General features: G+C 39.8%; 2 protein-coding genes across 5 annotated transcripts in view; both read right to left on the bottom strand.

The window, feature by feature from the left end:
- LOC109314944 (ATP-binding cassette sub-family A member 10-like) overlaps positions 1-4,647 on the bottom strand; it is a 51,306-nt gene extending 46,659 nt beyond the window's left edge. The window contains exon 1 of the mRNA XM_019542342.1: positions 4,287-4,647. The gene's annotated coding sequence lies outside the window, so the exon portion shown is untranslated. The remainder of the gene's footprint in view (positions 1-4,286) is intronic.
- Positions 4,648-11,862: 7,215 nt separating this feature from the next.
- The window catches only part of ABCA5 (ATP binding cassette subfamily A member 5), a 45,249-nt gene continuing 34,602 nt past the window's right edge, over positions 11,863-22,509 (bottom strand). For all 4 annotated transcript variants that reach the window (XM_019542337.1, XM_019542339.1, XM_019542338.1 and 1 more), the window contains 11 exons: positions 20,256-20,382; positions 19,351-19,468; positions 19,153-19,244; positions 18,799-18,974; positions 16,906-16,981; positions 16,719-16,813; positions 15,343-15,462; positions 14,985-15,134; positions 14,156-14,235; positions 13,247-13,302; positions 11,863-12,339 (listed from right to left, as the gene is read on the bottom strand). In XM_019542337.1, the coding sequence (XP_019397882.1) occupies positions 12,232-12,339; positions 13,247-13,302; positions 14,156-14,235; positions 14,985-15,134; positions 15,343-15,462; positions 16,719-16,813; positions 16,906-16,981; positions 18,799-18,974; positions 19,153-19,244; positions 19,351-19,468; positions 20,256-20,382 (1,198 nt within the window). In that variant the 3' untranslated portion in view covers positions 11,863-12,231. The remainder of the gene's footprint in view (positions 12,340-13,246; positions 13,303-14,155; positions 14,236-14,984; positions 15,135-15,342; positions 15,463-16,718; positions 16,814-16,905; positions 16,982-18,798; positions 18,975-19,152; positions 19,245-19,350; positions 19,469-20,255; positions 20,383-22,509) is intronic.

Here is a 22,509-nt window from a genome sequence, read left to right as displayed (position 1 = left end):
TTTCATTTCATCTGTAGAATAGCAGCTGAATGGTAAATCTGCACCACATCAGATTTCATTCCAACACAGACAGCAGGCTTCTGTGCAGACATCCTGACTAGACACAGGTACACAGATTTTAAACTCAGTTCCCAAAGCAAATGGTAGAAGCCCAGCAGCTGTTAAAGTAATATGTAATAACTGTAGAAGGCATTGTGATGTTCACACCCTACAAAGGATATGAGACACCATTGATGGCATTCAACATCTGGATTAAGGCTGCAGTATGCTGGCTGGTTTGTGTCACTTACAACGTGCCCTGGAATATAGTACACACTCGTCTTGGGAAGCAGAACGAAGGAAAAAGATGTTTTCAAGTTATGGGTGCACAGAGCAGGGATGGGGCTGGCTCACCCTGTCAGCTGACTCACTCTTCCTTTCCTGCTTAACTACAGCTGAAAACCTATCTGCTCCTGAAGACTGGTCTCCACGGGTGGATCTATGATTTTGAAAAGAGGTCAACAGTCTTTAAGGGTGTGAAATAAGGGGAGAGAGACTTAGAATACCTACTAAATAATAAAATTGCCTTAAAAAGTTTAGCCTGATTAGTGGAACATCAAGGTTATTAAAAAGGAGAAATAATCATCAACATCTGTAGACTGAAATACAATGAGCCATTAAGTCATCTGACTCAGCTGCCTCGATAGAAATGCCACAGTTGCTGTATTATAGAGCAGTAATCAAAGCAGGGTGCTTCTATCCCAGACAGAAAATCAACCTTCCTGATTGATACACGCACTCCAACTTTTGATTGGGCGTGGAGGGTGGGGGGCAAGGAGGAGAATTGGGATGATTTGGGGGAATTTTTGTGTTGTATGCAAGAAAATACAGTATTTTATGGGGGAAAGATGATCTTCTATATACTTGGAGAAAGGAAACAATGATTGGAGCATGATTTATTGTTGGCTGCTGTTACAGTCACATAATAAGGGGAACAGAGTTACTTGGAGTATGTTGTTCTTTCCCTAATTATATCTGCTATGCCAGGGAGCTGGCAAAGGTGTGTCAAGCTATGGCTGCTCAATTCCCATCAATTCCATTATATTGTGGCCAGAATGTGAGAGAATGGGGCATACTGGGTTTGTACTTGTAGACTGAGAAGGCAAAGTGCTATGTGAAGTGCTTCATATGATAATGCTGCATATTTCATTTGCTTTGAAGACTAAACCTGTATTTTTACTGCAGCATACTATTTCCTATATCAGGTGTTTTCACAGTTTGTAAATTCAAGAATTTTTCCACTTTCAGTCCAATGCTGCCATCCACCTGTGAAGCTGATGACTTTTTCCCCAGTTGTATGCAGATAAGTATATCCTAGCAGCTTTATATCATCAGCAAGAATATTGGGGATTCAGTTCTGCAAGCTGATTTAGACAGGGATAAAAAAATACAGTTCTTGGGTATCAGCTGCAGGAATAAATGGGACATAATTTATTAAAAACTATGCATTTATCTAAAGGAAAAAAGCTAAATGCCTTTTTTCACTGATTATCACATTAGCATGGTATATGACCTGGGTTGTATTCTCTCCTTTTTGCAAGTGGGAAGCTAGACCCTCGGGGTAAGATTTGAGGTAAATAGGAGAGCTCAATGAAGATACAGCATCTGGTTTTCACCAAGTCATACTCTGTGCCCTTCCCCGCTCTACCTGCTTGAGAATCCTGAGCTAGAAACACGGAGGAGCAGAGTGCTGTTCTATGCATTGCAACAAAGAACATTATTCCAGCCTCCTCCCTCCTTGGCTCTTTCACATAAGTATATGTCTCCAGATGTTCTTGCGTCTGGGTTGGCCAGGATGAGTTCTTCGGAGGGCAACAGTCCAGGAGTTAGTTATGTCCCATCCTGAGTTAGAGACAGCTGCACTTCACTCCCTTTAATTAGCACCTGCACAAACAATCTGTTACTCGACCTTTGTGTAATCTTGTGATAAATGTGTCTCTTAACATTTTTCCTGCATTCTTCATAAACACATAGAATAGCATCATGAACAAGAGCCTAGGTATTGTTTCCCTTCAGCTGTCTCCTCCAAACTATTTTGTACCATATCAGTATTTCTCCCCAACATATTGTACTAGCTACCGTGTACATGGTCCAATAACACTAGATTTGCCTAAAGGAGTGCATCATTTTTATTTCATGCTTCATTCCCATCTCCTGGCTTTAGAAAGTTGTTCAAACAGGATCTCTTAGAGGACAAAATGTGTGGAAAATGTTCATGTCTCAGAACAATCTGGGAAATTAGGCATAGTCTAAGGTACAGTCTGAACAGTTCAAGCTTTTAAAGTAATAAATAAATAAATAAATAAAACTAAATGGTAATGGCTTTCCAATCAAAACAGAAACACTTTAGCCATCAACCACAAAATATGAGACTGATGAATGAATATCCCAAAAATCACAACAAGGAATTTGATTGATCGACATGGGAACTTTTGTTTGCATAGAAAAATATTTAACACAAATTTTAACTTCAAAAAGTCTCTGTAAATAATATATAACTGAGAGAAAGGACTTGCTTTTTCCGCAGAAAACTGCCTCTCTTTACATACAAACATATAATCACATGACAAGCTTTCTGTGTAGTAATTGAATCTCACAGAAACAGATGTCCAGCTGTTTCAGGAATCAGAGCAGAGGAAAAAAACCTTAGACTTCATTCTCCAAGGTCTTTGAAACTACAATCAAAGTGATTAGGCTAGCTTTCCCTTTTTCCCCTTTGGACATCATTATTTGATCCCTACGATTGGATAGCTGGTATTAATAATTGATGACAAAAATACCTTAAAACACTGTCCCCTTCGTTGATTGTTTTTGGAAGAGTAAATATTTACGTATTCCAGGTACAGAAGCTCAGAATTTCTATTTGCTCTGATTAACACGCAGTTGGATCTTCTTAGTCTACACTAGATATGAATTTCACCTTTTCAAAAACTCAAAGAGACTTCAAGGTGTGAACATCATTAAAATTCCACTTGCACACACTTTGTTTGCAAAGTTAAAATGTAGCAACTGCGTGGAGCCTAGAGTTGTGTCGGTCTTTTGTGCAAAGACGTATTTCATCCCCTGTGAGTTGAAACATGAGCGTGATGTGGCAATGCTCAATAAAACAAACAGGGGGAATATGCTGCAATGTTTGGATAACAGGAGAATGTTCTTGCTGGTTGTAAACACTGCAGCAGCTTGAGTTTGTATAAGAGTAATGAAAACATTTAGTTAAAATTTAAAGATTTAGATCTGCTTGTTTTAAAAGGACCCCAACATTTATGTTACCAACTGCCTGTAACACTCTGAGATCAAAACAGACCAAAGAAAAAGCGTGCTCTGGGGAAAGCTAAAAAAAAAAGATAATGGACTATCAGACTGGAAAACAGGAGAAAAATAATCAAGTATAAATAGCCAGGGCAATTTCAAACAGGCCTTTTATTTTTATGCCCATTTGCCACAACTTTTTTTGTTACATTATCAACCACTAGCAGCATGGTTTTCAAGCTACTAGCACATTTCTCAAACACTTCAACAGGTGCTGTTAAGTGCGGAGTCCCTTGCAGGGCTAGTGCTGAGAGATGAGTCAGGCTACAAATGTGATTTTATTTTGTCAGGCAAAAAGTCAAACTTACCTTCAAAACCTTTGGAACAAACTCAATGTATCTACTTTTTGAAATACTCTAAACACACAGAAGTTTCCTGTTTCCATGGAACAAGCTTTCCAGTTGTTGCAGCTATTTTTAGTGTTTCTTGGTACACGGATGCTTTTTTCTCCCAGCTCAACAGGTTTGCCAAAAAGGCAAGTCCCCTATGACCACTCCATTCCTTTAATTTCCCCCTAGAACCTTGCATTTGGTAGTTTTTCAGAATCTTCTCTCTCAAAACACTAGCATAGCACATTCTCCTGAACTGCTGGAGGGAAGCTGCCCTTGAAGATCAGTCAAGACATTGTGGGAACACATTTCAAAATAAAGAAATGCAATTCCAAGCTTGTAAAAGCTGCAGCATTTCAAACCAAATAACTACAACTGCTTGAGAATCACTTGCGTCACTGCTGAATACAAACACACACTTCAATCAACTTCTTTTATTTTATTTTAAAATTGGGGGCCCCCCCAAAAAAAAAAAATTAAAAACCCTGTTAGCTGTTAAGCCTATGCCATCTCTTCTGTATTTGCTTCACAGGAAGAAGTAGTGAAAGACTCATTTTTGGAAGCATTTCATGTTAGAGTTGATAAAGCAATAAAGGAATGGTAAATTACCTGGGAGAGAAGATGCATGGACTAGGTCAGCAGCATTCAAGCGAGTTACAATTTAGAAGACTATTCCAGCAGCTCTAAACAAATCCATGTCTATTGAAACCCGCCCCGATATGTCCTTTGATTAGCACACTGCTCTGCCTACCAGAACATCACGTGTAATGCTGGTGGGCCCAGCAGGGAAATAGGACATAGTGCTTTTGTTGCCACTTCGCTTTAAAATACAATGAAAACTTGTGGCATCAGTCCTGGATTCAGGGAAAGTCAAGTAGGTATTATTATTTTCACTTAGAACGTAGGAACGGGGAGTTTCTTACCCAGCAGTGTCCCTTCTGCTACCAGTGTCTCCCACAGTTGAGGCACGTGGGCTGCTCACCTCGTTTACGATGATCTAGAGGCAGGTCAGCATTGTAACACTGTTTCCTTTGCCAGCTTGATGCTAACTGATCCGTTCCAGAGCTACACATCCAACCTTTCAAAATAGCTTCAGTGTTACTAATCTCACTGCCCACCCACACAGTTTTCGTAGCTGGGGCCAACGGGACAGCCTGGATTGCTTCCAGCCTTCTGAGCCAGGGAGAAAGCAAAAGTGACCAGAGTCCTCTGCTCTCCCACCAGGGATGGCAAAGGGTACCACTGAGTTCACTTTGTAATCCAGGTCAGAGAGAAAAAAACATTTCACTGGAGTGAGCTGCTTTGCTTCTGTTTCTTTCTCCTGAAAGTCTGCAAAGGCTTGTCCATGATAGTTCTAGAGCATGAACGACAATGAGAAAAAAATTGTGGCTACCTGGAAGAAAGCCATGGGAGTGCCTGAAGGTATGACATTTTCCAACTGGTCTCATGTATTCAGTGTCCCCTGCTTCAAAATGAGCTTTAGTTAAAGCACTCCAGCTACCATTTGGACACATGGAGACACTGAATACACATGACGCTGAGCATGCTGGACCGTTCTAATTAGAACGCTCCAGTAGACTTGATTAATTGGACCTGCTCCAATGCGTTCCAATTAGAACACATTGGAGCAGGGATCAGGCATGTGTATAGGTGCCCAAATAAATGTCTAAGTCATTTTGAATGAGAGACAGAAGACTGCATGTAGCGGTACAGCTTTGCTTTTCATTATTTGTATTATTTGTACTCTCTTGATTCCAATCTCTTGCTCCCACATGAAAAACACTGTCTCCTGCTTTGCCAAAAAATGAGTCCTGTGAAATACACTGTAACAACCATTAGTTTCTCCTCTTACTGTGTACTGCCATCCTGAGGCCATTACGTTTCAATTAACGAGGCTTTTCTTTTAATTTTACAACAACTTCCCCTTTTGTTAAATGTACTAAATAAAACAAATAAAACTAAGGGTGCTCTGTTATGACAAAGTTATGAACTTAAAACAGATACAAGAAATAAAAGCAGCATGTATCACAGGCAGGCTTACACCACCCATATATCCCCGTTCTTTGCTCTGAAGTGGCAGGTAGTTTTTTCAAATGCCAAAGGGTTATATCTATTTCTTGACTAAATCAGGATTTGGAATTTAGATCCAAGGTTCAAATGTACAGTCCAAAAAGCCCTCACTCAAATGCCAAGCAGCCCTGGGGGAGTGTAACCCTTTGCAGCACCTCACCTGATCTCCAGAGGCCTCAAACTCTGTTTCAGTGTATGCTCAAAACCCCCCTGATAGGAGCAACTCAGCACTGATCTGACAAAGCTGGGTCAGGCTCCAGGAACCAAACAAACTCCATTTAAATCTCTTAAGGACAACAAGTTGTCATCAACTGTCATCATACAAAAATGCATTCAGCCCACTATGTTCTTCGTAGGCCTCATTCTGACAAGAACATAGTGGTGATATTTATACAAGTCTATATATGATACTCTGTTGGTTAGATAAACTCAGAAGGCATGACATCTAGAATTAATTCCTTCTTCAGATTGGCCCTTCCTACCAAGAGTTTTACATCGCGTTGTTTAAATCACTGATTATATCTAAGTAACTTTGGAGGTACAGTCCTATAGCCCTTCAGTGAGACTTGGTCATTTTACTCCTTGTTCCTTATGTGTAGTACTGCAGAAACATATTACGGAAACAAGAGTATGAACAATCCAATCCATCTTTATTTCAATAGCACTTTCTTCTGGAAAAAAGAAAAAAAAATAATTCTGGTCATTTTACAGATACAGAAAAGTGATAAAAGAAAACTGTGTATAAAATTAATCATAAATACCTCATCAAGTACATGACTGTAATATTGGGATGAGCATTAAAAGAACGCTAACATTTAGATAAAATGTATCTTGTATGCATCAGCTAGTTAATAGGCTATACTTAACTGTATAATGCCATTTAAAAATATGGATTTCTCATGATAATGTGAGCAAAAACTGAGTTACTAAATATCCCATACAAAAATACATCCGTATACTACTACTACTTAAGTAAATTTATTTTTAAGGTTTTCATATGCACTAATTAATCCTCGCTACACCCCTGCAAAGTAGGCAAGGATGACCAGACCCGTTTTACAGTTGGGAAAAGCTGTGGCATAAAGAGGTTAAATTCGTTGGTGACAATTTGAGCAAGAATCTACCCCAATCCCGATCCTAGCGATCCTCCTAGTCAAAATGTCTCTCAATTACATACAGTTTGGGTTGCGTTTATTATTTACAGTTCCTAAATAGCATGAAAAAAATAAAACAAAACAGAACACAGGGCTCAAATGTAAGGCTTCATCCCCAAAGCTTTGTTGATATCAATTGTACTTTCCAACTTATTTCAATCTATTTGATCTTTGAATTATTTTTTTGCTTCTCCATTCTGGTAATCTAATAGGCCTGCTGCACCAATCTGAAAGACCTTGGTACACTCTTTCTAAGGTATGAAAGAGCTTGGGATGTCTTTGATCAACATTTTGTGTAATGTTCAAACAATATGAAACACAAAGCCAAGGATGTAGTAGACTCTAGTGGTCTAATTTATGCTCACTTATCTTTTTAAATACCACGTGGCCACAAACAGGGTAAGCAGTACTGGGCAGAATATATCTAGATTTTAGTAAAACTTTTCAAATGGTTCCATTACAAAAGTTAGATAATGATGAACCCATTAGAAAACAGGAATCTATTGGAAAAGATACATCAATAATATCTGGCTAGAAACGCTATGGGAGACTACGAAATGGTTTGACAGACAGTAGATTCACAGTCAGTATAAATGAAAGAGAATCCAATTGATGAGTGGTGTCAGACATAACAGAAAGATCAAAACTAGGTACATAGACTGTCCTAAATCAAGAAGGAAATAGAAAATGCACATTAATTAAGACTGTACCTTGTTGGAGTAATTGTGAACATAGCGGATAGATAGAAATTACAATAGGAACATGAATTTAGAGATTGAGCAAAAAATGAAGTTAACAAGGAGTACTCCTACAATTTGGGGTATTTTGTTGTTTGAAAAAAAAAATATCAAACTCAGAGAAATATGATGGGCAAGATTAAGTCGCACAGATTAGAGACAGACAGACAGACAATGGAGTTTGACCTCCATAGTCTAAGAGAAAATAACTTGCTCCTTGGAAGACAAATTTCAGATTACTCCCCAAGGGCAAAACAACAGGTTAATGGCCCAGAAATGTCCTCCCAATTCTTTGGAGAGATTCAATAATGCTTTCATTTTTCAATTGGTTCAGGAAAGTATCTTTCCCTGAAGCTTTTATGTTAGCTACTAACAGCTGACATACGTTGAAATGGGGCCATACCAAAGAGTAAAGGACATCTTCTAGTCCAAAAGTGATGTATGGTGAACGTGAAAGAAATGAAACACCAGCTACAAATTCCTCACATAATCAAGACCATCACCGGGCAGGGGCCTGGACTTGATGATCTTCGAAGTCCCTTCCAGCCCTAACGTCTATGAAATCTATGAACTGTGTTAGAACCCTACAGATAGAAAAATAAAATTAAAACTTACTACATGAAATAACTTTAGGGTGATAAGAAAAGCAAAAAGTAGAAGGCATGTTGGTCAGATGCAAAGCATAACTGTTGTGTGTTATATATTCAACAGGATGTAGAGCTTATTCCTCATGGTTTGCTGAAATGATGGAATGCAAGAGGTATGAGCCATATTTAATGTAGATTGAGATCAGTAGAGAAGTGACTATGACTTACTGGTCTTCTGAGTTACCAAGTGTAAAGGTCTGAATATAATGTTAGCAGTTACTAACTTGCAGATAAAATGCAGTGGATGTCAGTAGATGGGATGTTACACAGTTGTACAGGAAACAAAGGAGTAAAATAGGTGAAAAAGATAATGCATACAAGAATCCGTAAGATCTGGTGCTCATTTTCAACCCCACCCTTGTTATAACCACAGTGAAACTTTCCTCTAATTAAAACTGATTAAAATGTGGCTCTTCGTCACATCACCACAACTCAGTCAACTGATTGCAGTCAATGCGAGACTCCTTACAGTACGGACCCTCATTTATTATATGTCTGTACAGCCTCCAGCAGTGGGCCCTAATTCTGGCTGGTTTTTATATGCTACCACAATATAAATGTTAAATAAAATATACCAGTAGGATCACATTGAGATAAGTGCCAGATTTGGCCTGTTTTTTCCACAGGAAAGCTTCACTCTGAGACCGCTACTGGAATTAGAGCCTGCATGTCAGTGCAATCAATTCAGCACTCGCATTTTTCTTCAAAATAAAACAGAGTTTTATGTTAGGTTACATTACGTTACATCTCCACTTATCCAGACAGACTGGCTGCAGAGTAGGTCCTGTAAGGTACTGAAAGCCCTCCACTCTCCCTGAGCAAATGCATCTCAGTACCATGCAGGACAAAGATCCAAGTGGCATTCATGGCAAAATCCACATAAGTGATACTAGTTACAAAGAAAGAGGCAAAAAACATACACGTAGAGGTTAATCCCAGCTCATACTGGATTCAGTTACAAGATCTGCATTGATACCAATATGCGACTAGGCCTTTAAAAATGTCATCAATTTTGCACAAGCAATACATCACTTATTGCCCAACAACTGTGGGAGTGTGGGGGGTAGGGAATCTAAATCACAGGTAATACCATAATTTTAAGTCTGAACACATAGGGAATGAAAAAAGATAGGTATTTTCTAATCTTGAGATAACCATGAATAATTGATATAACTTCACACAGCTAGTGTCTTCAGACGTGTAGACAATACAAGTTTATATGAAATGCGTTTCAATTCATGATTCTATAATGATATATGTTGTTTAAAATTAGAGTTGTAGATTATGAAACTGAATTACAAGACAATGCATTTTAAGTTATATTTTCAGCAATATTTAATGTCACAAAATAAGATGAATGTTTCCTCCTGCACCTGAAGATGAAGTACTACATGCCCGCTCTTATCAGAAAAGAATTTGCAAGACACTAAAGAAAAGTATCATTATCAATGACAAGGCTACGTATTTAAAGCTTATTCTTTCAGGTTTGGGGAAGTGAGAGAATTACTGATAAGAAAGTTATGGACAATCCTGTGTTGCATCATTACTATTGCAACAAAGATAGACTAGAAAATACTGGTGTGTGCCCCTGTAAATTCACTGTTAAAAAATTACTACATTTAAATAACTACCTCTTGAATATGTGATAGAACATTTGATGTTGGAAGCCAATAAAAATAACTAGTTATGCTGCTTTAAACAGCCATAACTAGAAATGTTCACATTTCTTCAAGAACCATAAAGATATTATTTTATCTTCAGTTTTACGAAGCAAAAGGAGCCTATCCAACTTTGCAAACCCCATTTAAACTTACACACACACACATGCATTATAAATTGTTATGCACGCCAATAAAATAACACAGCTCAAATAACACCTGCCGATTCGCAATAAATAGATACATAACAGTAATCACGTGCCATATTGTATTGATATGTGAACATTTTTACGTTGACTGGATACCAAGATAAATTCGCTATATTATTTATGCCCTGTTTAATGATGAGTACAATATTTTTTGTGACTTCAAAGCAAAATGGCCTCTAAGCAAGCTTTTTGTTAAGTGATAGCTGTGTCTGTCATCCTCATACTGTAGATCATGTGATTAGTAATAAGTTGGAGATGTACTAGCCCCAAACGGGGCAAAGAACAATCGGAAAAAGTAGGATTTAGCTCAGACAGATAGCATGGTTTCAAGCTTGCACGGTGCCAAGCACAACTGGGTCCTTGTCCACTATTGATGCTGCTTTGTTTTGCCAGACAGATTATTTTGGATAAGGAAATTTGACCTGAGATCTATTTTTCCAAGCAGTAAAATAAGGATTTTTAAATCAGCTTATCATTCAGACTTTTAGGGGTCAGTGGGCATGTCTGCATGAGGCACCCACTGTGCAGTTGTAACTGTGCAGTCATTTAGTACTTGCATACCAGAGTATTAAATGACTGTGCAGTAACTGGCATTATTGTGTAGTAGTGTCCCGGCACAGTTGCCTAGTGACTCTTGCTGAGCAGTAGCTTGTTACTAATGCACAATAGCTTGTTACTACTGTGCAGCAGCATCACATCATGGCTCGTGCCCGGTGACACTACTGTGCAGTAGTAACAAGACACCGCACAGTAAGCATCTCACATAGACACGACCAGTATTCAGTAGCATTCAAATAATTTAGGTTGAACTAATCAACATCATCTTATATAATGAATTTTAGTAGCTAAAATTTTAGTAGCTCAATTTTAGCAATGCAATGTAGTCTATAAGGAACTTTACCCGGAAGTGACAAAATTTACAGACATTCTGTCAAGCAATTAAAGCCCTGAATTTGACAGGCCTTAACACTAAGTACAGATGGTCAAAAAGCCCAAGTCTGAATTGATTCAGTCTTCGCGGGTTAGTCTAAGCTGTCTACATTGAACTGATAAGCAAGTGAACAGACATTTACTTTTGATTCTGGAAATGCAGCCACATGCCTGCAATGGCTCAGGCCAGAAGCTGGGGGAAAAGGGGGGTGCTAGAGCATGTCTCCCTGCTCTGCTGGAACAGACAATGTGGGCAAAGGCCAGCCTGTCCACCCTGTAAGCAAGGAGGGTTGCAGGGGAGGTGCAAAGCATCATGGGATGCTGGGGGACTGTGAATTAACTTGTATCTGGAGGGGATCTGGGACAGAAGTTCAATGAACTGATTTAACTTAAATCAGTTAAGTCTGACATCCATCCAGGTTTATCTTACACCAGTTTCGGCCATTTTGAAAGCCGTTTATGTGCACTGAACTTCTGTTGTGTTACAGATTTATATCGGTTTCAGATCACTTATACCAGTTTGTGTGTAATTTCTGTCCCTAGCTTGAAGTAAATGCAGAGATGCAGACATTTAACTCTAGACATGTCACTCATTTCCACTGCACTTTGGCTGCATCTGCCATGCTTTACAGGCTTGGCCAGCCCTTTTCTAGTGCTCCCACTCATGACTTTTGGGGTCCCAAACTTCTGAGGTATCTTTCCAAAAGAAGCTAAGAGTGCAGAAGTCATTACATTGGACAAAACTCAAAATCTGGATAATACCCATACCTGACAGCAATGTAACATGCCAACTGGCTGAGCCAGCTCATGAGGTGAATTACTAGGAAAATAGGACAAACTAACCAGACTCAAAAGGAAATTATGAAGAAATAGACTGTCATCTACCACTCACAGTTGAAAAGAGAGAACAGAATGATGCTGGAGAAGAAGTCTGAAACTTGCAATGTCAGTCCTCAAAATGAATTCATCCCCTCTTTTATAATGATCTCTGAAGGCCAGGAAGGTGAAAACTGGAGTGTCACTGTTTCCAAATCTACATTTTTCCCTCCTAAATCTGATTTTTTTTCCACACTCCCACTTGTTTTTGTGCTCAGCACATGTGAAAAGGTAAGAACAGTAAATCGATTAAATCCTATAATGCTCAAGAGTTCAAAAAATGACTCTATCTTCTTGTGTTCTTTCCCACCAGAGTGTGCTGTTTAAGGTTCCCAAACTGTTATCTTCCTCCTCTTGCTCTTTGGCAAGCTCCACAAAAACCTAAAAAAGTAGAAAAATGGCATGAGTACCTTATATTCAGTGCAAGGGTATTCAAACTGCAAGAAGCGATGCATCCACTGAAATAGTCATGGCCCCACATCACAAAAGACAGACTTGCTTCAGTGCCTGGAACACATGTGCCAACCGTTCAGTACAAGAACTTAAGGGGCAAGCTCAGCTGAAACTTAAACAAGCTCTGGACTATCCAGGTTGAGAACAAGTCCTAGGTTTGTCCTATCGGCCCAGGCATATGACACCACAAATCACAGGCACATCAAAGATGTTGACTTACTAGAAATACTCTGCAATACTGATTTCTTTTGTTCTAATCATCACTACTTCTGTCACTGGTTTTTGATTTCAGTTTTCTTTCTTCCTTTTTTGAAACCCATGGCAACATTGTTCCTATGTGCTCAACACATTTTTTTGAAAATGATCATTCAAAACTTTTATCCAATATACAGTAAAAGCTTTGTTATCCGGCACCCATGGGGAATGGGGGGTGCCGGCTAACAAAATATGCTGGTTCACTGAGTGGCCTGAACAGGTGTCTTTGCCTGTTTGGGCCACTGTCTCTCCCACCATGTCCGGGGCGTCACTCCCTCCCACCACATCGCTGCCTCTCCTGCAGGCCCTGAGGGACAGGTGTGGGGGCCCCACGCAAGGTGCTATGCCCCAGGCTGTTGGAGCTCAGCAGCACAGGCTGCTTTGCCCCAGGCTGTGGGGGTTCAGCGAAACGAAGTGCCATGGTGGGCACTTCTGGTTTCGCTTTTCCCTTACAAGCTGGCATGCTGGTTAATAGAGCATGCCAGCTTGTAAGGTACTGGATAGCGCAGCTTTTACTTTAATTATTTTCTACAGGATACAATTTATTTTCATTTATGAAATAACGTGGCCTTTCACATACTTGTTCCAGTGTGGCTTGAGAAAAGCTGTACTCCTCAACATTGAAAGCATGCTTTGCTGTTTAAACAAGTAGAAAAAAATACAAGTTTCAGACATTTATCAAAGACCTGAAAATCAAAGCTGTATTTTAAATATTTACTGCTGACTCCCCTAAGAACACAGAGCAGCTTTCCAGTTATGAATATGCTGTCTAAGACCAACTAGTTCCGCTGTCTGATTACTATCTCCATTTTCCTGTGTGAGAAGAAGGCAAGGGAACCTAGACCAGGAACTAAATAGAGATGAATAATAATTTCTACCAGCATCATCAGTCCAGTGGCAGTAAGGTAGCCCTTCGGTATAAAGCGTCTACCTGCAGGTTTCTGGAAGCTTTTTAAACTCTAATCATAGAAATAAACTCATAAAAAAACTCACCCATATAGACACCTCACTATCACTACTGTTCTATTTCTGAGAATCTCTCCCCAAACACTGCTCTTCCTGAAGAAGATTATTTGAGACCTTATAACATCAAGGTACCCAAATCCTTGAGCTTTTCCTTCTGTGCAAGATACAAAGTCTAAGGGGACCCCAGCATGCAGCCATACTCTCAGTCTTCCTCCCATGAACAGTAAGACACTCTACAGAGAAGCCTGGCTATTTATATTTACCTATGGATTAACAATATAGTAGGTTTATACAAAATATGTTATAAGGAGGAAAGATTAGAAGGGGAGATTTCTTGGAGTCATGAGCCTTACAAATTTTTGAAGACTAACATAACTGAATTTTGGAGAGAGACTGGTGGAGTGGGTGTAGTGGAGTGGGGCATGGAGAATAAAGCTATATGGTATGCAGGATCAGGGAGAATAAAATTAACAGGTTTGTGGTAGATAAAATGATTTACTTGCCTGCCAAATACTTTTCTTACCTTCCTCCAGTTTAGAGAAGGAGTGTGAAAGTGACTGTACATCTTCTTTTGGTATTCTAAATGCTAAAATGGAGGAGAAACTGAAAAAGAAGACACAGAATGAGCTTTCCCTTGGCCAAAGATGCTAAAAGTAAAAAGCAACTTTTGCATGAATACACATTTTTTTTTAGAAACATGCAAACCAGTTCAGTTTAAGCACAGAGTTACCTAGGAAAACAGGGTTTATCACTTTAGATGAGATCATCTAAAATGTTCCACCCCTGACAGAAGCCAATACCAGCTACACCAACCAGGATTTTTTCTAAAACTCCTTCACTGCCAGATCCACCCTCCTCAGCACCTGAGATTCAGTCATCTGCTCTATTCTTACTGATCAGAATTTCTCTTTTGTGAGTGAATCCAAATATCTCCCAACTGTCTGGAGTTCTCTCCTTTTTAAAAAGGATTAAATCAAAGTTTTGCTCCCTGAAATACACAGCTGACAGAGTTGTTTGAGAACTGTTAGGTTATATCCACATTTTGTAGCCTGGGCATGACTGAAACGTGACAGAAAATTGTTTTCTGCAAGCTTCTGAGCACAAACACCCTACTTTAGGCATAGGGAGACCCTTCTCTGCCTATGCCCTTAGACCAATATGACTACAACCAACAACCCTATGAAAAAAATGCATGACTTCATTTCCAAGAATGCCCTCAGTCCCCAAAACTTTATTAACTTTTTTTATGTAGACTTTTAACATGGTATAATCATATGTAAATCAAAGATAAAAAATGCAGGATGTATTATTTTTTCTTTTTGAAGCCTGTTGCTGCATTTAGTCAATTCTACCTTTCCTGCCGACTTGCATTTGGGAAGATGTGTAAAATGTGCCTTTGAAGCATCTCCATCTGGTGAACTCCTGCAGTGTCTTTTAATTTCATTTCCAAGAAGTACCCTCTGCCAAATTTACTCTTCAGATGCTGAACTGTACCAATGCACCTACCAGTTTTTTAAAGATAAAAACATTATTATTTATCATGCAAAGAAAGCAGAGCAGTGTTCAATAGTTTTTATGAACTGTGTTTTTTAGCTAGCGGTTTAAGGCAAATACATATGTGTGCAATAACTACATGCATGCTGGCAGAAGTCATGTTTCCTTTCATTTCAAAGAATCAAAATACATACAAACCAGTAGAGTTTATGGTACCTTAACTGCCCTGAGATCAGGATTGCTACTCTATCGCATACAGCATCAGCCTCCTCCATATAATGAGTGGTCAGAATAGCTGCTCTCTCTCTGCCTTTAAAAGCTGCTCTTATTGCCCTCCTATACAAAAAAACAAACATAAAAAGTACCTTTCAGGTCACATGTAAATATATTAGTAAAACATTAACACAAAGCCCTTGGAGACCATTCTTTACAGCACAGAACAAAGAGCTAACACATAAGTCTTGGTCTGTACTTTCTGAAACCTTTCAATTATTCTGGATAAAAGACTGTAACATCCATCTTTTGCAGAGACCTGGATATTCACAGGAGCATCATCACCACACTTATTTGCACACCATATGCATGCAAATCAAACATACAGCTTCTTTTGTTTGGGAAGGCAAAACAAACTAGAAGAAGATTTTTCCTTTTAACCAAGACCCATGCCCCAAACTTCAGATTGCCAACTTCTGGGGAAAAGGTGAGCATAATAATGTGAATAAACAGAGGTAAATACCAGGGACATTTTTGTTTGAATATTAAATTTACTCTATTAAGGCATACTGTGTAGGCATATGGAAACTGTCAGTAGTTTAGTACTGAATATTGTCTGTCCTGAAGTGGCGATGGGAAATTCCACAATTTGGAGAAAACAGTTGGATACTTCTTCCACGTTGATTTTTTTTTTTTAAATGAGGATCAAAACTACTCATAAAACTGGAATGTCAGAAATAAAGTCCTGGAAATAAAGTCCCATTTGTGGGGAGCAGGACAACTGCAATGTCCAAACGAGCATACCTTTATTTTGTGAGCCCATAGAGAAATCAGGACTGTTTGCAGTGCCCTGAACACATTTAGAACACTTGCAACTCATCATTAAGACAATGTAAATCTTGTTTTTCAGAGGGTCAAATAGCTTCTGCCAGAGCCAGGAAGAATTCCCTCCAACGCAGAAGTGTTTTTTTCCAGCTTCCCTTGAGGTATCAGAGATTGGCCACATTTGCACTGGTGAAGCACCTCACTAATATAGTAGAGAGAGTTTTTTTTTTTTTTAAAGACTTGGCTGATGCATCTTGTGCACAAAGCACAGGACCAAACTGATCACCAGTTCTAAATTAGGAAAATCTTTTTGCCCTAGGGCAAGTTAGGAAAAGGCCTGGGAGGAAAAAGGTTTCCTTTGAAATGTACAGAATGGTCATTCTGCATAACAAGGTTTATACATGTGAATGGAAAGAAAAGTAAAATCTTTCCGGTTCAACCAGGATATATTCCAAAATTTACAGTGAAAACAAAGATAGTATTATTATTAGATTATCTGATGATACAGATCACTGTAAAAACACCTATTATAGGTAGGGCAGTGATACACTCACCACATGTGCTGTTTGGCCTTGGGGTCCATTCCAGTAGATGGCTCATCTAGCAGCGTAATCTGGGGATTACCCAGCATACTTAGTGCAAAACATAACTGAGAGGAAAGAAAGAGAACAGGTTTTTATGACTGTTGAACAGACTTACTGAAAATGCTGAATTCTGCTTCTTTTAAAACCTCCTCCATACCTTACGTTTAATTCCCACTCCAAGCTTCTTTGTTGTTTTCTGTAGATGCTCTTTCAAATCTAGAGCACTTGCAATACTGCAAAACATACAGGAGATAATATTGGTAAATCTTATGTACCATTGTGAATGCCCTCTAAATAAACCAGCTTCTAAGAAAAGCTCATAATACCCATCCGTTATATTACTAACCTTCAAAAGTAGGACTCATCATAACTTTTGCAAAGCTATCAAAAACTGATTTCTTTCATAAGTACAGACCTTTTTGCAAATGGTTTAAAAATAATCTGTTCAAAATAGACTTTTAAAATTATCTTACCTTATTTACTAGGGGTGTGAGAAGTGGGCCCTATTCGATTCAGATTCAGATTAGGCCTGAATTGGGGACAATGATTTGATCTGTTGATTCGGATCACTGTCCCTGATTTCATTTGGCTGAATCCAAATCTGATGATTTGATGCTGATTTGGAGAATTAGAGATTTAGACATAGACACAGCTTTAAATGTTTTTTTCTACTTACCTTGAGGTACCAGTGTGGCTTTATGAACACTGCAACGCTAGGGCAGATGTAGCGTCCTGTTGGAGCTCAGGAGGGGTGGGGGACACTCCACATGCTTGGCAATGGACCAGAAAGTGGGCCAGAAGTACTTCTGGTCCACTTCCAGGTCTGCCAGGGAGCGCGCTGGGAGGCCCACTGCACCGCCATGGCGTGGTGATTGACCACAGGGGGACCCCAGCTGCCCCCCTCAGAATCAGGAGGCACCAGTCACTGAGCCAGAGGACCTGTAAGTGGACCACAAGTGATTCTGGTCCACTTCCAGGTCTGCTGCCAAGAGCACTGGGGAGCCCCCCATGCTTATGTGGGACACTCCATGCACCCCAGCATCACAACACTGATATGCTGCCTGCTACCTAGAGGTATGTAGAAAAAACATTTAAAGCTGTGTCTATGCCTGAATTGCTGAATCTTTCCGAATCTATTTGGAGGGGTCCAATTTGATTCGGAGAGATTAAAGGGTCCTCTGATTCGATTTGGACATTTGGCCACAGAATCGGGCTGAATCTCCGCCCAATTGAATCAGGGACTGAAGTTTTGCCCACGCCTTGTATTTGCCCACCCTTTGTATTATTTACATCATCTAGAAACCTATCTCACTTTGATATATTTGACAAAAGGGAAGATGCATATAATTTAATTTATACTAAAAACACGGGGGAAGACATAGTTTAAGCAAATACTAACGGAAATTATTTATCCACCCTCCCCAATTGACTACTGAAGTGCCTTATCATCTGCAGTCCACTCCACCCTATGAAGAAATGTCACAACACCTCTGGGAAGAAATGTATGGCTGTGTTCCCCATTTTTCAGATGGGAAAAGCGAAACTCAGATTATGGCTGAGACCTACATCCAGATTTGAGCACTTAACTTCCCTCTGAATCAAAGCAGATGCTTGACTTGGCTAAAGTTACATAAAAGCCTAGAGACAAGGCTTCTGCTTGCCACAAAGTCCCAGAGAAGAACTAACTATCTATACTTTCCGTCTGCCTACACAAACACAGGAGATACTTCTCAGGGATAGTGTATATTAACATCATTATAAACTGACTGATACTTTCTTTGAAAGTGGGAGTTAGAATAATATATTGCCTTTAGACTTATATAAATGTGAGCATGGTTTGGATTTTCAAGGTGATATAAAGTTTCCCCCACAAAAAAACACCCACTCACAGCAGTGCTAAATTTTTCCCACCCCAAACCATGATACCCTCTTGCTGCAACTGCTTTCCATTAAGTCTGATAGACAAAACCTTTACGGTTTCATTTTCATGAAAACCTAGAGAAAATAAGGGTGAAAACATAAAAAAAAGCTCTATTTAATGAACGTTTACCGTCTTATTACTTCTTTCACATCACTTTTACTCATTCCTTTGATAGCTCCATAAATCTCAAAATGCTCCTGCAACGTAACATCTGGCCAAAGTGGATTTATTTGAGGACAGTATCCCACAAATTTAATCAAATCCGCTTCACCGTTCGGTCCAAAAGAATCATCTCCCATCAGCACCTGCAGAGGACAAACCCCCCACAGCCCTTCCTCAATAATATTTTCACATAAGGTTTGCAAGTGTTCTTATAAAAATGAAGAAAAATATTTAAAGCAGATGGGTCAAGGCAAAAACCCAAACTGAACCAGGTATTAAACCTCATTTGTTGTTTTTATTTAGTTTACAATAATACTATACCTGGCCAGCAGTTGGTTCAACATCTCCAACCAGCATGTTAATCACCGTGCTTTTTCCGGCTCCATTGGGCCCCAACAATCCCAGGATTTCGCCTTAAAAATAAAAATGACATATAAAATATTGCCTGTGAGTTTCAAGAACAAAAGCAAAATGTTTGTTTTTTCCTGAAAAAAAAATAGTAACTAATTTAGCTCAGACCTTTTTTTACACAAAAAGAGACATGCTTAGTTGCGACCTTCTTTATGTTTCTTCTAAGAAGAAAATCTTTCCTTTCGTCATATTCTTTATGCAAACTGCTGACCAAAATTGCTGGCTTCTAATAAAAGCAAAAGATAATGTACTGTTTAATGTTTAATAAGTAACTACTTTTTAAAGAAATGTACAATAACAAAATATTTTTGTCACTAGATGAGGATTTACATGGTAAGTATCAAAGAATCTTATCCTATAAAACATAACTCTGGTCCCAGAGAGCGGGTATAATTTCAATTCTGTATGACTGCTCTTCATTTATAGAGGTAAACAGGAGTCATCCCCATTGTCTGTATGCAGTAGAAATCCAATCTAAAGGTTTGACTGCAGCTGAACCACATTCAGACACTTTTCATCGTGAAATAGATGCAGAATATGACTCATAGCTTACACCAAGCACCGTTTTTGAACATTGCACAGCTTGACTCCTCCCCCAAGGTTTGATCTCACTAGGATGTGGCTCTTACTTACAGTGTGAATGTCTATTGTCCCAAAATCTAGAACCACCAACTACCAGGGCACACAGTTACACTTAAGTTTAAAATTCTAGATTTTGCTGCTCTGACAAAATTAAGTAGAAGAAAATTTAACATACAAGAAATGTGCAGAGAACTAAACCTAAGTGATATTAAATACATACAGAAAAACAGAACCTTACTCACTTATTTGAATATTTATTACAAAAAAATTCATATAGCAAACTGACAAGACAAAGCTAGTATCTAGATTTTAGATTTCCATTTATGCATTCATTTCTATAATTTCAAATCTGATATACTTAAATTTGCTGACAATAATGGCAGCCAATTACACACTGCCCTGGTGCAATTCAACCATGATTATAGGATTACCTCCTCACAGTTTTGACTGGTTAGAATGTCTTTGACTCGTAACCTCTCAGACTTTACATCTTCATCCTCATTTTCATCATGTGGTACCTCAGGAACCTTCCAAATCTTACCTTCTGTAAAATAATTTCTGAAGACAGAGGGAGAAATATCAATCTTTACACAGCAACATTAAATGCTTATTTTTTTAAATCAGTATTAAGTTATTTCCTACATGCAGGCTCATAGTTTGAAGTTAACAACCTTTAGGATAGTCATTTTAACATTAAAGAAATTAACAAACCTACATCCCATTACATAGGTGTTAACATAAAGATGCCAGCCAGTACATAATAAGCCAGGTTTTATTAAAGAACATCTGTATATTTTAATCTAATATACTTGTAGGGTGGGAAAAGAACATCTTTGATCAATCTTTTGCTATAGGTTACGTTCCCCAATTTAACAAGGGGCAAGACAAGTCTCACAACAGGATTGTAGAGAGGCAACAGCTGGGTGTCAGACTACCAAGTGTTGACCCTGAGATGTTGCAGTCACTTGGAAGGACTGGATGTGTTTAAGTCGGCAGGCCCGGATGAGCTCCATCCGAGGGTACTGAGGGCACTGGCTGATGTTATTGCACAGCCACTGGCAAGAATATTTGAGCACTCATGGCGCATGGGACAGGTCCTGGAGGACTGGAAAAGGGCCAATGTGGTCCCTATTTTCAAGAAGGGGAGGAAGGAGGATCCAGGCAACTATAAGCCAGTCAGTCTCACCTCCGTCTTTGGCAAAGTCTTTGAAAAGATTATTAAGGCTCATATATATGTGACAGCCCAGCAGGAAAAATTATGCTGAGGGGAAACCAGCATGGGTTCACAGCAGACAGATCATGCCTGACTAATCTAGTGTCTTTTTATGACCAGGTTACAAAATACCTGGACACAGGAGTAGGGGTTATCGTTTACTTAGACTTCAGGAAGGCCTTCGATACAGTATCCTACCCCATACTGGTGAACAAGTTAAGAGGCTGTGACTTGGATGATTACACAGTCCGGTGAATGGCAAATTGGCTAGAGGGTTGTACGCAGAGAGTGGTTGGTAGTGGATGGGTCAGTACTGACATGGAAGGGCATGGGCAGTGGGGTTCCACAGGGCTCGGTCCTTGGACTGATACTCTTCAATGTCTTCATCAGTGACTTGGACGAAGGAGTGAAGTGTACTCTGTCTAAGTCTGCGGATGATACAAAACTGTCAAGAGAAGTGGACACACCGGAGGGCAGGGAACAACTATAGGCAGCCCTGGACAGGTTGGACAAGTGGGCAGAAAATAATAGAATGTGATTTAACAAAGAGAAATGTAAAGTGCTGCACCTAGGGAGGAAAAACGTCCAGCACACCTACTGCATAGGAAATGACCTGCTCAGTAGCATGGAAGCAGAAAGGGATCTTGGAGTCCTAGTGGACTCCAAGATGAACATGAGTCGTTGGCATGACGAAGAAGTCATCAGAAAAGCTAACTGCACTTTATCATGCATCAGCAGATGCATGACATCAGAACCAAGAAGGCGATACTTCCCTTGTATCGGGCGCTGTTCAGACCGCAGTTGGAATACTGCGTGCAGTTTTGGGCGCCACACTTCAAGAGGGATGTGGATAATCTGGAGAGGGTCCAGAGAAGGGCCACTCATAAGGTTAAGGGCTTGCAGGCCAAGCCCTATGAGGAGAGAGTAGGGCACCTGGATCTCTTCAGTCTCTGCAAGAGAAGGTTGAGAGGCAACCTTGTGGCTGCCTATAAATTCATGATGGGGGCACAGAAGGGAATTGGTGAGGCTCTGCTCACCAAGGTGCCCCCAGGGGTCACAAGAAAAAATGGCCATAAGCTAGCAGAGAGCAGATTTAGACTGGACGTTAAGAGGAACTTCTTCACAGTTAGAGTGGCCAAGGTCTGGAACGGGCTCCCAAGGGAGGTGGTGCTCTCCCCTACCCTGGGGGTCTTCAAGGGGAGGTTGGATGGGCATCTGGCTGGGGTTATCTGAACCCAGCGCTCTTTCCTGTCTATGCAGGGGGTTGAGCATGATGATCTATTGAGGTCCCTTCCGACCCTAATATCTATGAATCTATGTACTCTCAATATCTCTCTAAAGAGGCGGTGGTCATGGGGGACCTAAACTAGCTGGACATCTGCTGGGAGACACAGACAGCAAAGTCCCACCGCTCACGCAGGTTTCTAACCTGTGTACAGGACCTCCACCTGACGCAGGAGGTACATGGTCCC

The sequence above is a fragment of the Crocodylus porosus genome, unplaced genomic scaffold (assembly GCF_001723895.1).
Source record: "Crocodylus porosus isolate Cpor-Errol unplaced genomic scaffold, CroPor_comp1, whole genome shotgun sequence".
NCBI lineage: Eukaryota > Metazoa > Chordata > Crocodylia > Crocodylidae > Crocodylus > Crocodylus porosus.
The sequence above is the reverse complement of the archived record's forward strand: the minus strand, read 5'-3'. Positions and strand labels throughout refer to the sequence as shown.